The sequence below is a fragment of the Camelina sativa genome, chromosome 6 (assembly GCF_000633955.1).
Source record: "Camelina sativa cultivar DH55 chromosome 6, Cs, whole genome shotgun sequence".
Classification (NCBI taxonomy): Eukaryota; Viridiplantae; Streptophyta; class Magnoliopsida; order Brassicales; family Brassicaceae; genus Camelina; species Camelina sativa.
In genome coordinates this window covers 3781363-3796687 of record NC_025690.1, presented here as the reverse complement: position 1 = coordinate 3796687, position 15325 = coordinate 3781363, and the positions used below count along the sequence as shown (strand labels likewise).

General features: G+C 33.5%; 2 protein-coding genes across 2 annotated transcripts; both read right to left on the bottom strand.

The window, feature by feature from the left end:
• Positions 6843 to 8879, bottom strand: LOC104790322 (bifunctional dihydrocamalexate synthase/camalexin synthase-like). Its single transcript, XM_010516046.2, has 2 exons — positions 7887 to 8879; positions 6843 to 7789 (listed from the first exon to the last, which is right to left on the bottom strand). The coding sequence occupies exons 1-2, from the start codon at positions 8769 to 8771 to the stop codon at positions 7202 to 7204; spliced, it is 1473 nt and encodes a 490-aa protein (XP_010514348.1). The 5' UTR covers positions 8772 to 8879; the 3' UTR covers positions 6843 to 7201.
• On the bottom strand, positions 10666 to 14652 carry LOC104790321 (acyltransferase-like protein At3g26840, chloroplastic). The gene is made up of 14 exons (XM_010516045.1): positions 14304 to 14652; positions 13951 to 14002; positions 13682 to 13737; positions 13417 to 13575; positions 13210 to 13314; positions 12903 to 13017; positions 12698 to 12820; positions 12480 to 12588; positions 12254 to 12384; positions 11784 to 12150; positions 11568 to 11681; positions 11181 to 11266; positions 10994 to 11103; positions 10666 to 10906 (listed from the first exon to the last, which is right to left on the bottom strand). The coding sequence occupies exons 1-14, from the start codon at positions 14647 to 14649 to the stop codon at positions 10716 to 10718; spliced, it is 2064 nt and encodes a 687-aa protein (XP_010514347.1). The 5' UTR covers positions 14650 to 14652; the 3' UTR covers positions 10666 to 10715.

Here is a 15325-nt window from a genome sequence, read left to right as displayed (position 1 = left end):
ATGGGCAGATAAAACAATCCACAATTGGGCTGCAGCAACAAAAGTGACAGGGCACTAAGCTGACGAGTTAACGAAACCATCAGAGAAAGAAGTCTTTGGGAAGCACCCCTCAATAACAGATGCTGGCCGCTCAAAACAATAGCAGCAGTTGAAGCGCCACAGAATCAAGTGTGGCGGTTGAGTGCTTTTCTCCAAAAACCTGGAAAAAGAAGCAAAAACAAGGTGGAGGATACAAGTATATCCAGTCCATTCAGGGTAATGGATAGAAGTGTATCCAAACCACAAAGATCTTCTAACACCGGCGACTCCTAAGCCGACCGGTGGCTCCCATGAGCGTTCACAGTCAAGGCAAGCTCTAAAGGCTCCAACAAATATCCAAGAAGTATTGGACCAGGCCCACCAAGAAGTCAACTTCAAGGGCCTCCGCACAAGACCTAACATGGTCGAGACACCATCACGGCGCGGAAGTGAGGGGGGAGCAAAGGACAGACCGAAAGACACCTACAAAGACTAGTACCTTGTTTTTTTGTATCGGAATAAAAAAAATACTTCATTTAATATATTTGGTTTGAAAAATATTTCATCTTTTTATTTGTTGGTAGATTTATACCCACGATTTAACAGGAACTTTGCGAAACTATTAACGACGTTAAGATTTGATTCGATGTATTTTAAATATCTATTATATTAAAACAGAAGTCAAAACGTCCCACATTCAATCTCAGGTACGGATTACCGTTTTGCCATTAATGAAAAGTGCCATTGACGTTGAAATACTTTATCCCTAAACGTAAATTTACCTATTTTCGCATTATAAATCAAAAAATTCCTTTTTAGTTTCAATTTTGTTAGATTAATTAATTTCATGTTTTAAATTCTTACTTAAATATATATATATATATATATATATATATATATATATATATATATATATATATATATNGATCCATAAATCATAATGCTTTGGTTGTTCTTTGTTCACTTTTTAAAAAGGGTATAATAATTATGCTTATTTTCCAGCTGAATCGATCAAAAAATTTGTTTCTAATTAATATCAGGTATTATTTTATATAATCACAATGCTTATATCGATTGTATTTTTCTCTTATAACTGATCTTATAATTTGCTTTTTACTTGGATTGCCATATTTGCCGGAAAACTATATAATCATAAATAGCCATGTTATTCTCGGGTATGTGGAATCGAAATTTTTTAAAATTCCTTTTTAGTTTCAATTTCATTAGATTAATTAATTCCATGTTTTAAATTATTACTTATATATATATATATATATATATATATTGAACAGAATATACCTAAAGAACACCACAATGGAGATGGTCCTGATGATGACGTTGTGATTCGTTCGACAATTGCAAGAACTAAATTCTCGGAATGGATTTTATTTAATACACAAGCTCTTCAAGCCAAAAAAATCACTTATTCTGGAATCCCATATCAATCTGTTTGGTGTCATAAAGTGATGATATGGAAGCCAAGCTCAAAGAGTAGACACTTTTTTTACCCTACAATGTTGCTGTTACATTTGTTCCTTTGGTTTAGTTTTTATTTATTTTAATGTAACAATAATTTAATTATTAATACATTGATCTTTTATCTTTTAAAATATTACACTTTTTTGATTTTTTCTAATAGAATCATTAATTACTAATTTTTGATAATATTTAATTTGTGAATAAATTTATTATAAACGTTTCTGACAATCTTTAAAAATTATTTTATTATAAATTAAAAAATTATACATAAATAAATAAATAATAAAAATGTATATTTTTAAACTTATATAATTTCGTAAATTTAAACGATGAATATGTAAGAAAAATTTATTATATACCTTCATTTGTAAAAATCAAACTCGCAAAGGAGAAACCCACGATTTTTAAGAAATTTACAAATTTGAAATGATAAAGGTAGAAATAACTATTGTTTGAAAAAGAAAATTAACATATCTCAAAAAATATATACATAAACATGTTATACATACTTACTTAAGTGGATGATTATCTTTATAAGTATATTTATTATAATAAAATTAAAGTGATAAAGATGGAAATTATTATAATTATGAAAATGAATATATGTTGGTTATATTTAAAAATAAAAAAATAAAAAAATAGCATAAACTATATGATTAGGATGTAAATAAGTATTGTTTAAATAAGTAATTTAACATATATAAGAGATATATATGTTATATATTTACCATTATATATTATATTATTAATTAATATTGTGAATTTAGAAATATATAGCAATCTCTAAGGTTGTATATATAGACCTTGGTCAGAGCTTATGATTGATATCCAACTCTCAAATATATTTTAAGATTCTTAAAAATTTATCTTCATTCAATGCTTTTATTATGTTTGACAATCTAATTTTGATTATAATTATTGAATGGTTTCATATTTGAATCCTTCAATATACGAATGGATAATCCGGGTTAGAATCTTGTGTTTATGGGAAGAAAAATCTCTTCAACTTGGTTCAACCCTAGAGATGATTTTAATTGATGATCAGGGTTTGTTAAATGTTTTAATTCTTAGACCATGGCATGTAATCTGTGTGTCTAATTTTCCACAAGGGAAAGGGAAAGTCAAGCTCCCCAAGCTGAAAACTCCACCAAATAAATTATCGGCGTTGTTATATAATCAAGATGATAGGAGTGACAACTTTCGTGATAATATAAGAGCATACAATATGATGTATTCCTTCACGTCGTTAAGTGAGGAAATAAACCATTCTATTATGCTCTCTCAAATTCTAGGTATATAAATAGGATTTTTTTTTTTCAAACAAAATCCAGTATAAACAGATTCTCATTTTGATTTTATTATATCCAGGGGAAGAGAGGCAATATTTGAGTTCATATAGTGTTGACACTTTCGATACAAGTTCTTACGATGATATGATTTACACTAAGGAATTCTTAAACAATATTCAAGTTTCTGGATTACCTAACCATGTTCTAACATTGAAAAAGGGAGAACCTATCATGTTGTTTAGGAATATTGATCCTAAGGGAGGTTTCTGCAATGGAACGAGATTGATTGTTACTCAAATGGCTAATCATGTTATCGAAGCAAGGATTGTAACAGGTGAAAAAAATGTCAATGATAAAGTTCTTATTCTTAGGATGTTTGTTTCTCCACCGGATGCAAAGTTTCCCTTTCGTATGAGGCGTCGTCAGTTTCCTGTTGCTCTTACATTTGCGATTACTATTAACAAAAGCCAGGGTCAGACGTTAGAACATGTTGGATTGTTTCTACCTAAGCCTGTATTTACACATGGACAACTTTACGTTGCATCCTCTAGACTGACAAGCAGAAAAGGACTGAAGGTTTTGATTACAGATGAAGAAGGGAAATGCCAAAACAAAACCCTTAATGTGGTTTTCAAAGAAGTCTTTGAAAATATATGATTTTATTTAAAGCATTTCATATCTACTATAACGTTTTGTTTTATACATTTGTTATTCGATTTTCATGGTTCCTTTTACATTTAATATTCGAATTTCAGGGTTTATTTTCCTTTATAAAAATAAGAAAGTGAAAACATCTTCAATATGTTAACACAATTTTAATACTTGAACATGCAAAAGTGACAACACTTTTCTTAAGACAGTATTTATTTATATAATAGATTATAAATTTTAATAATCGCAAAAAGGTGAGCCACTTAAACGATTAAGGCGAAACGTTAAGACGTGACACTTTGTATTCTCTCGAAGCCAAAAAATCCCCCTTCCGTTTTCGATTACAGAGAAGAATCAAGGAAAACCCTAATTTGTGAAATTATGAGAATCAATTATATTGTTGATCTTCTTCCCGGAAGAACTAATTTGTATATCCAAGCGAAGGTCTTATATTCTTGGAGTGTCAGAGAGTTCTTTACAAAACGAGTTATGCTTCTTGTGGATGTAAAGGTTAGAGTTTCTATTTGGATGATTTTTTACTTAATTTCCAAGTTTTAACAGTTATTGTACTTAACACTTCTTACACAATTGTTGTTAAACTGTGAAGGGTGACACAATTGAAGCATCTTTTTTATCCAATACACTCGCTAAACTCCGAAAATATATCGACAATGGTGAGTGGTACGAAATTAGAGATTTCAAAGTCATCAATCCAACTCTGCAGGAGAGGAATACCCACCATCCTTATCAAATTAAATTTACGGATGCTACCACGATGATGTTGCTCCAATCATTGAGTCCAAAGAATTATTTTCGATTCGAGAATTTGGATGACATATACCGTGGGAGAATAAATCATCCCATCTCTTTCGGTAAATGTTTCTTTAATTTATTTTATATAGTTTTGGTACAATCCGTGAGTATAATAAATTGGTGTCTTTCTGTTCNNGTTTTATACATTTGTTATTCGATTTTCATGGTTCCTTTTACATTTAATATTCGAATTTCAGGGTTTATTTTCCTTTATAAAAATAAGAAAGTGAAAACATCTTCAATATGTTAACACAATTTTAATACTTGAACATGCAAAAGTGACAACACTTTTCTTAAGACAGTATTTATTTATATAATAGATTATAAATTTTAATAATCGCAAAAAGGTGAGCCACTTAAACGATTAAGGCGAAACGTTAAGACGTGACACTTTGTATTCTCTCGAAGCCAAAAAATCCCCCTTCCGTTTTCGATTACAGAGAAGAATCAAGGAAAACCCTAATTTGTGAAATTATGAGAATCAATTATATTGTTGATCTTCTTCCCGGAAGAACTAATTTGTATATCCAAGCGAAGGTCTTATATTCTTGGAGTGTCAGAGAGTTCTTTACAAAACGAGTTATGCTTCTTGTGGATGTAAAGGTTAGAGTTTCTATTTGGATGATTTTTTACTTAATTTCCAAGTTTTAACAGTTATTGTACTTAACACTTCTTACACAATTGTTGTTAAACTGTGAAGGGTGACACAATTGAAGCATCTTTTTTATCCAATACACTCGCTAAACTCCGAAAATATATCGACAATGGTGAGTGGTACGAAATTAGAGATTTCAAAGTCATCAATCCAACTCTGCAGGAGAGGAATACCCACCATCCTTATCAAATTAAATTTACGGATGCTACCACGATGATGTTGCTCCAATCATTGAGTCCAAAGAATTATTTTCGATTCGAGAATTTGGATGACATATACCGTGGGAGAATAAATCATCCCATCTCTTTCGGTAAATGTTTCTTTAATTTATTTTATATAGTTTTGGTACAATCCGTGAGTATAATAAATTGGTGTCTTTCTGTTCGGAAAGCTACAATTTTTTTATAAATTTTGGAACTTTGTGTATTGGTCCCTCGTATAGAAAGTATGACTTAAACCTTACCAAAGATAGTTTAGTAACACTTTGGAAACCTAAATTCTGTCTTTTTTTCGATATAGATGTTTGTGGGTGTATAATGAATGTGTAAGATAAAAGAAGACCTGCGAGTGCCATTAATAGTGATGAAATTGTTCTCATAATGTTGAATGGCAGGTGAAAGAAATTTACTCTACCTTAAAGAAAGTTATTACATTTTATAGTTGTCTATGTTAAGATTTATATTAATTTGATAACATGTAGGAATGAGAAAGTGAAGTGTCGTCTCAAAGACAACTACGCTTCTCAGTTCATGTCTACATGGCAATCAAACGACTGTCATCTCATATACAAAACCGAACCTCTGTTTTGTGTAATGTGGTTTATAAAGGTCGGAGAATATGCAGGTATGTAACATAATTTAGTTCTGATAAAAATCTTCATAAGGTAACCAATAAATTCACTTTAAATTGTAAATATCTAAAGGTGCACCATGTATTGAAAACACATTGGCCTCTTCGAAGATCTTCATAAGACCAGACTTTGAAGGACTGGAGCATCACCAGGATATGTAAGATATTGGCATCTTCTTGAGACTTTGTATGATGTTTAAGTAATCTTTCTTTAAACACCTTAAATATTAACAGGTCTGAATTTGCTGGACGTTATTACATAAACAATGTGATGAAGCAACAAGGTGAAAGCTCAAGAACTCATCTGTAAAGAATGGAGCCTCTTTTTTTTTTTTTGTAGTTTGAATGTCTTTTTTAAAAAGTATGATTGTAGTAATCGCTACATGAATTCCTAATATGGATTAATCTTAACTTTATTTTGTAACTAGGATAACATATTATAATTTCATCTTTTAGAATTTCCTTACAATTTTTTAAAAAATAGAAGACTTCATTGATATTTTACATTGTGAATATTATGAAACTTTAAAAACTAATCCCTTCTCTAAATATGAAAATTCTAAATAAGATGAAAATTATTGAATAATTACTCAAAAAACACCATATACTAAAGTATCATAACCATTTTTATTAAAATTTTAATACCGCGCTTTAAGCGCGGTTCCTCCCTAATATATATTTATATATCAAATATTTTTATGAAATACAATTACTTATGTGTGGGCTGGTGGTAAAAGGCTTTTTGACTAGCTTTTCAACCCATCCTCTATCACCCTAAACTCTTATGCGTTGAGAAAATCTTATTGTCCGTTGTTCTTCGGTCGAATATCTTATTGGCTGGTGGGTTTTGTAAATTTAACACAACGTTAGTATGCATTTTATATGATATAAAATATTTCCTTTAATTTTTTAATAAAACTTAAATTGTTAAGAATGACTATGTTAGCGATCACTAGAGGATCAGTAGTCATCCCTTTCTTAAGGTGGAAGAATTACGCGCGAGCCTGTGCCTTCCGAGTCCACTATGACCCAATAAACCGACTCCAACTGGACCATCACTTTTTTTGTTTATTAATTGGAACCAACTCGCACAAAACTACAATTTCATTTATTATCTTCGAATCTAGTGTACATAAATAACCTCATAGCCAAATTTCAGTCACTCTTCAAAGCAAGATAAAGTAATACAAGACTCAAGATTTGTGTTTTGTAGTTTTTCACAACTTATTTTGGTTTTATTCATTAACTTAAATAGGGAAACTGGAGTCGTAACTCCTTATAACGTGAATGAAAGAAAATGGAAAACGTACTCTTCATGACTCGTTCACTTATTTCACTAAGCAAAAATAAAAACAGAGAAGTCCCGAGACTTCATATATCCAAATATTCTTCCTTTTCTTGACTTCTGTGTTGACTTGAGCGTTCCTATCATAACCAAACCACATATTCAGGGGTGAAGAACTTGAACGAAGTCAAGATTATCTTCATCCCTCGTGACGTTCTCTCTGGCTACATCCTTCTCCGACACTCCCCAATTGAAGAAGTAAAGCAAATTCAACAACGTTAACTCAACAAGTATGATTCCCATTGTCATCCCTGGACATATTCTCCTACCTGATCCAAACGGTATAAACTCGAAGTTTCCTCCTTTATAATCAATGGAACTGTCGAGAAACCTGTCAGGGTTAAACTCATTTGCGTTTTCCCAGAGATTTGGATCACGACCGATCGCATAAACGTTGACTAGGATCTGTGCTTTCGCGGGGATATCGTAGCCCTGGACCTTGAAATGAGACAATGCTTGTCTTGGGAGCAAGAGTGGAGTTGATGGATGTAACCTGAATAACTCCTTGACCATGAGCTTAAAGTAATGAAGTTGGTTTAGATCTTCTTCTTTGATTCTCTCCTTCTTGTCCCCAAGTTTTGTCCGAATCTCGTCTTGCACTTTCTTCATCACTTTAGGGTTTCTGATCAGCTCGGTAATTCCCCAGAGCACTGTGGCAGAGCTTCCGCCAACTCCTGCTGTCAATATGTCCTGACATAAACACAAAGTCACAAATATTGGTACGTTGCAAAAAAATTTAAACCACTTTGGAACTTAAATAACTTGAAAAAAAGACTAAGAGACTTACCGAGATCATTCCTTTGAGATGATCAGTGGTGAACTTGAGAGCATCTCCATCTTTCTCTTGCTTCTTCTTCATATCGATCATCACGTCAATAATATCAGAGCTCTCTCTTCCAGGCTTAAGATGCTCGTCAAGAATATTCTGATAGAAAGTGTCTACTTCCGAGAAAATATTTTTCAGTCTCCTCTCCTGACCGGAGATCCAGTCGACGAGCCTACCGATTCTTCCCGGAAAGAAATCAGAGAACGCAGTAGCTCTTATGACCTTCTCAGACTTGTGCACAAGCTCCATGATTCTATTTTCATCAACGAACTCACACTCATAGAGATTTATCCCGTACCCGATCCGACACACTATATTTCCGATTAAAGTGAAAAGGGTTCTCTCAAGATTCACCGGAGTTCGTGTCGTAGCAAACTCAGAGAGTTTCTTGATACACAAGTCATTCTCTTCCTCTCTGATATTCCTGAAAGATTGAAGCTTTTTCACGCTGAAGAGCTCGACCACCGAGAGCTTCCGCAGCGCAGTCCACTCGTCACCGAAGGGTGCCAACCCGATGTCTTTGAAGTTGTAAAAAGTTATTTTGGTCCCGGCGGTCTCTGGTCGATTACAACACTCACTATCGTGGATCTTTAGAACTTCCTCTGCTGCTTCTTTCGAAGAGATCACGACCACGGGGACGTTGCCGTATTGGAGAAGCGCCACTGGTCCATACTTTTCGGCTAGGTTACGGCGGTTCCTGGGATGTAGTTTTCCGCGTTGGTGTAAGTTTCCGATGATGGGAAGCTTCTTTGGACTCGGAGGAAGGTTTAACTTGGAAGGTTTGAAAACGTTCAAGAAGATTAAGATAAGGGGTAAAAGGAAGAGGAAACATAGGAAGACCGACATTTTGAATCTTGTTTTCTTTGGGTTTCTTTGTGTTTCTTTGTTCTGTCTTCTCTATTTCATTTGAAGGTTCACACAATCAACCTCTTTATAATGTATTCATTCCTTCAAGGTTTTTAGCTCAGAAGTCACTGTCCACTGTAGCGTGCGGATACTAATCAATTGGACAAACAAAAACTGAACACTTTACTAACAAAACTGAACAGATTCAAATAACCCAGCATTCGAGTCCAAAATAACCCAGCAATCGTGATCATAATACGTATTAGTTTAATTAAAGATTTTATCATGTGTAATACAAAAACTTTTAAATTACTAGCAAATCAACTGTTCACCAAGACTATGTAGAAATGGGCGTCCTCTGGTTTATCTTAAACCTTTTGAATCTCTTAATTACTGTGCATGCTGAAATGTAACTTAAATTTATATCCAAATAAACCTACTTAATTAAATTGTTAAACTTAAAATTTAAGTTACATACTCATAAATTAATGAACGTCGGTTTGAAATAGTTCTAAGCACACCAATATTTTTATGTGCTACGTTGGATCATCATCATATATTATTGTTTATTCAGATATTCCACCAAAGCATATGAAGATAATTATAATCAACAATAGTATACTAAGGCAATTACAAAACTTTTCAAAGTGAACACTTTTCAATTAAAACTGAACACTTTTCAAGCAAAACAAAATCAAATAAAATAACAAACTGACTTTTCAAACTATCATCTTAATATTATTTAAAGAAAAGAACATTTTAAAGATTATCCACATTTAATTATTTATTTATTTCAATTGCCACTGAAATTATGTGTACAATTAATATGTTTTAACTGAAATTAGAAATAACTAAACTCAAAATGTTTTGTCACTCTCCACATTTATATCATGCAAAATTGTTTGTAACCCCCAAAAAACTAGTACTATCATTTGGGAATTCTGTAAATCAAGAAATAATAATTTGGCTAGTCAAGTATTCTTGTATGACTAGTCAATGTTCTAGATTGATTGATTATACTTATAACTATTATTAGTAAGTGGTCAAAAGTTTTTTTTTCATCTGTCTGTACCTTTTTATTTAGCTAGAGGAAAAGTCCATATTGCACACCTGCTGGCTGCTGTTAGTTAAAAGAGTTAGAGCAAGAATAATTACATTTTTTGGATATAATAAAGACCGCAACCACACTGACCTTTTGGATCTTCTTAGAAACTCAAATTAAACGTGCAAATTTCGTCTACTGAAATTTCTACCAACAAACAAAATTTTACTAACTATTAATTAGGTGAACTCCAATTGGGAGGGTGGTCACTATGTATGTGTGTGTGTCTTTGGTTTTTCCTTTTCTTAACGTTATATATTTTTTAGATGTTTAATTTGATATTAGAATTCTATTTACATACTATAAGATCCAATATGCAACCAAAATATCATAAATCTCCTTAGCTTGTGAGTTTTGCATTGAAATAATTTACCTCTACCTTGATCGCATGTAAATCAAGAATCCATCATTTTAAACAGAGTAATTGAAATGCTGTTTGATCCTAAAGCCACAATATATACGACTGCATTCATTAAAACTTTCATAAATCCGAGCAATTGGTGATAAGAGATACACGACTTAAAGGCCTCAAATTTTGGTTTGAATCTAAAAACGAAAATCTCAAATTCTTAAAGTAGTTTCAGATTTTTCAAAAGAATGTCACACTTAATTATGTCAAAAAGTTATATTTCTTTGAATCTAATTTAGCAATACATTCAATAAATATATTAAAACTTGAAATCTTACGAAAGTATTAGATAGATTCATATCATGTACATTTAATTAAATAATCATGTCTTATTTTTCTTGAACAAATAAAATATCTTAGATCTCTAAAGAATCTCTAGAACCTCTAAAACGTCATATGATTAGATGTCTACAACATATAGCCACAGTAAAATTTAGAGATCAAACGTTGGTATTTCACCAGACCAACCATGTGAGGCTTGATACAACACCCTTGGCAACAAGTGTCTGTAAGGATCACTCTCTCTTTTCATTTTTAAATAGGCAATGCATTGTTCGACCTCAGACTTTGCTTGCAGGTAAACCTCTTGTGCCTTATCTTTGTCTTTCAGCTCTTTCTCCTTACCTGACACGGAAAACAAATCCCGCCATTATTCCAAGTATTGAAGTCAGTGATTCGAAGTTGAGAGCGTACACTTAAATTATATCATACCTGCTAAGTCTATTGGTTTTCCAAAGTAATAGTAGAACCGTCCTGGAATCTTAGGTAGAAGTCCAGGAATATAGCAATCTTGGTTTCCCAATTCACTTTCGTCGCCTTCCCTAACAATTATGACGTTCAAAATCACATATGTATTTATAAATGAGGATATATATAGAGTGTGATCAAACATATACACCTTATGTTGCCAGCGTCCTTTGTTGCTTTTTCCATTAAATCCTTCAGGATAGGGATGTTCCTTTGATCATTGGAATCCAATACAACCTGAGAATTAATCAGACAATGTCCCAAACCATAGTTACTCGAAACCGAGCTTTGCGTAAATATAAAACTAAGAGTATATGTAGAGTTTTATAAGCATTTTGAATATAGAGAGACATGCTTCTTGCTAATTTGCTGAACGCAAATTTAAGATATCGATTAATGCAACAATCTTAGTAAAAGCCGAGAATCTCGAGTAATGTAGAAATTTGAATGGGACCGATAATGCATATTTGAAAAGTAAATAGTAACAAGAAGGAAATGGAATAGTGTAGAGCTTAAGATTTGAGTATAGAAAACTTACTTTGAAGATGTCATCTTCTCCAACAACACCGAAAGGAACGATTTTGGCTCCAAATTTAGATGCAGCTCTCACAAACTCGGATTGTTCTGGCCAAAACAGCTTGTATTCTTCACCCTGTAAAGTCTCTATGTACATGTTAGCCCCCAAAACAAGAATATCCAAAATTGTAGAAACCGTAAAAAGGTCACCATGCAACAATATATTAATTAACATAACCTTTCTATGCAAAGCTTCACGGACACCTCCAGGATACAAAAGCACAAGAGCCTTTTCACGAAGTAGTTTGTAGAAATTCATATTGGAGACAGGTACTCCACCCATTAACTTATATTTGTCAAACGTCTTCGGGTCGACTATTGAGTCTCGGATATACATAAATACCATAGGATGTGTCAAACCCCGCATGTGAATGTTCCTATGTTTCATGAGTAGACCTACCATTGGAGCCAACTCAAATCCTAATATCATGTGATAGCCAACGTACACAACCGGTCCATCTGAAGGTAATCCTTCGAGGCTCCTTACAACAGTGCCGTCTTCGAGAGTTGATAGCATTACAGGTGAAATAGCATTCATTAGCAATCTGCACCGGGGAATACATATATTATTCAACTAAAAACTTTTATTTTATATAGAGTACTGATTTGTTTTGCTAAGCCTACAAAAAAGCTTGTGAGACATTTTACCGGTGATCGTCTAATTGTTGTTTAAACTCAAATAAGGTAGGCACAATGTAATCCGAAATGTAATCATGAGACTTCCCACGACGATAAAAACACGTAAACTTGATGATTGTAGCCAGATCTATGATGTCCTCCTAACAGGATATGTAAAAGAGATAGTTATGAATAATTCAGTATTAGACCCTAAGTAATATCTTACCTCTGTATTGGATGAAAAGAGATGACTTACCAAAAGGGGAAACTGTCCACTGTCATCAAGCTTACGGACAATACATTTTGGCAAAATGCTCGAGTATCTGTCAATGTCTTCATCGTTATGCAGCCATTTATCGCGTCCACTGCAATAGTCATTACCAGATATTCACAGTTACACTTCTTCTCCAAGCTACTACATCTCTTGAAAGTAAAAGAGATTCAGAACTTATGAAACAGAGAAACTTATTGGACCTCGGAAGTATCAGTGTTTCAGCTCTGACTGAGTAAATGTGAGAATTCACATATGTAATAGCAGACTTAAGCATTTCGAACTTCCAAAGCAGTGTTTCCTTAGGGAACATCCTACAAAGAGTCTGAAAATAGTTGTTTTGACTGAGGTGTTGATCATATGACTTGATGAACACTAGACCATGAGTTTCCAAGGAAAAAAATTAATGGAAGATTAGCTGACACTGCAAAGAGATCTCTTAGCATCCTTCCACCAAGTCCGCCCATTCGCTGGACAGAAAATTCATTTGACAAAGCATCTAATATGCCCTTCAATAGATCGCCTACGTAATAAAGCCACAAGATTGTCATGTTTCAGTAAGTTCTTTATATGCAAGGAATTATATAACATTTTACAGTTGTCACTGTTTTCTAAGTTAAAATCAAGAAGATGCTAAAACTGAACATAGCATACATAACTTGGAGACATATTAAAAGATCAAGTTAGAATATGAGAAGAGAACAAAAATATGTACCTTGCTTAAAACCAAATGCGTCTTCCAATAGTGTGGGAATTCCATCTGGTAACACACTCAGCATTCTTGATAGAGGTCTTGACATGAAGTTGTTAACATGTGTGGCTGCAAAAAAAAAACAATTTTTATGATGAGCAATGAGGGAGGCACATATTCTTTGGCATTTATCGACAAAATAAGAATCATGCAGGCCGAGCTTTTTTGTACCTGGATTAACCAAGATCAAAGCAAGGTCGATGTTGGGGTTCTTGGCTGCAACATCCAAAGCAAGACATGCTCCAATCGATTCTCCAACTAGATATATAGGTCTATTTGGGAAACGACAGTGCTCTGACCTAATTGTCCTCTCAATAAGCTTCACCAAGTCTGAATACAAACAAAAAGGGTTTAATGTAAGCCTCATTCGCTATCTTTTCGGTTAGAAAACCATTTTTGTGGCTAACAGATACTACTTAGAAGGTCTGAAAATCACCTTTAACAGGAGTACGATCCCTGACTGGAATGTGAAGGCACCATATATCAAAAATCCTATTGAGAAACAAGAACATTACAGGTCAATATTTCAAAACTAACTAAATTCTAATATTAGTTAGGTTTCACTTTTTCTTTTTTCATTCCTTGTTTCAACTGATATGGATATTAGAAAAAGAGGCAACGATGTTGCAAATAATGCAAAACCTAATGCAATCTTCTAGGGAAATAAAGAAACGATATATGATGAATATGAAATTAATTACGCACTCCCCAAGTTTCTTGTGATGGCGAATGAGACCTAGTCCAGTACCATCGATCCCTGAAATTAACTTAGCATTTCAGAGTTCCATGGAAATGGAAAAAAACAAGAGTCTTAGAAAATATAAAAATTCAGCCAAAAGAAAGCATCAGAAAGATCCACTTCATTTCGGGTCAAGTCCAACTATTCCGGAGGTGAGCAAGCTCTTTGCATGTTAGTGTTACCGCAAAATCCCAAGAGTCCACTAAGTGGTCACACATGTAACACCTTTTTCTTTCAAGCGTATCCCCAACCCCCACACAGCGAGCTGAGATCCATTCATATTACGATTGAAAGACAAAAGAATAGTTAGAGGACGAACCAGGTAAGTATAGGAGAAGAGGAGAGCCTTGAGCTTGAGCCCTACATTCCAATGGAGAGAACCAACGAGGTGGACCTCCTCCATCTCCAACGAAGTCTCTTGCTTCTTCCAAAAAATCTGATAAGCTCTTCCGCATATCGGGACGTGCCGCCTCCGCTTTCAAATATGGATTCTCCACGATGTTTTCATCCTTATTCTTCCGTCTCCGAGGAAGAGGAGGAGGAGTTGATGTTACGGATTTAATCGCCGTGATACGATGCTTCGCGGCTGAGGTCCGTCGTCGTAGGTTTGATGAGGATGAGACGGCGCATAGACCGGAGATTGAGCGAAGTATTGCAACCACCATTTGTACGTGAGAACTCTAGTGAGAGAGTTTTGCCATTATTTTAGTGTTTATTATACTGCTTACAATACTACAAACTCGTCCACACAGAGAGCCAAGAAGTTAAAACTTCATTATTGGAATTAAAAAATATATATATATATATATATATATATATATATATATATATATATACATATATCATAAACATATTGAGCATGTGCTATAAGAAATTAAACCTAGTGGTAGTAGACAAGACTGTTAAAGAATATACAATATATCAACAAGACTAGATTGATCAAAACTTGCAATTTAGTGGTTTGTGAATAGTAATTGAGAAGTGAAAGAAATAGCAATATGGCAAGGTGAGCCAAGTCTTAATTAGGATAGTAGAGGTAGTGTTCCACATGCCTTTTTTTTGTTTTTTTACGTTATCTATATTTACAAATTGAACAAGCCACATCATATTTTTACTTGTTTTACAATTACTTGATGGACGCATGCACTTTGTGTGCTACTGGAATTATGCAGAAACGGAAACAAAGGAATTTTAGGGGAGGTGTTGGATATATGATAGAGTTTTCATCACTACAAATCCTTTTAACATGTTTAGAGAATATAAAAAATAAAACTCAGATGGAGATTGTAGAGAACCAAGAAAGATTTTGATTGATCAGCTCAATTCCAAATTCTTTTTTAA

Excerpts from the sequence above, each read along its gene's own strand:
- LOC104790322 (XM_010516046.2), bottom strand. The coding sequence starts at position 8,771 with ATGTCGGTCTTCCTATGTTTCCTCTTCCTTTTACCCCTTATCTTAATC. Across the intron at positions 7,790-7,886 it reads ATCTCAAAGGAATGATCTCG|GACATATTGACAGCAGGAGT; the intron begins GTAAGTCTCTTA and ends TGTTTATGTCAG.
- LOC104790321 (XM_010516045.1), bottom strand. The coding sequence starts at position 14,649 with ATGGTGGTTGCAATACTTCGCTCAATCTCCGGTCTATGCGCCGTCTCA. Across the intron at positions 13,738-13,950 it reads CATCACAAGAAACTTGGGGA|GATTTTTGATATATGGTGCC; the intron begins GTGCGTAATTAA and ends GTTTCTCAATAG. Across the intron at positions 13,315-13,416 it reads TTTGATCTTGGTTAATCCAG|CCACACATGTTAACAACTTC; the intron begins GTACAAAAAAGC and ends TTTTTTTTGCAG.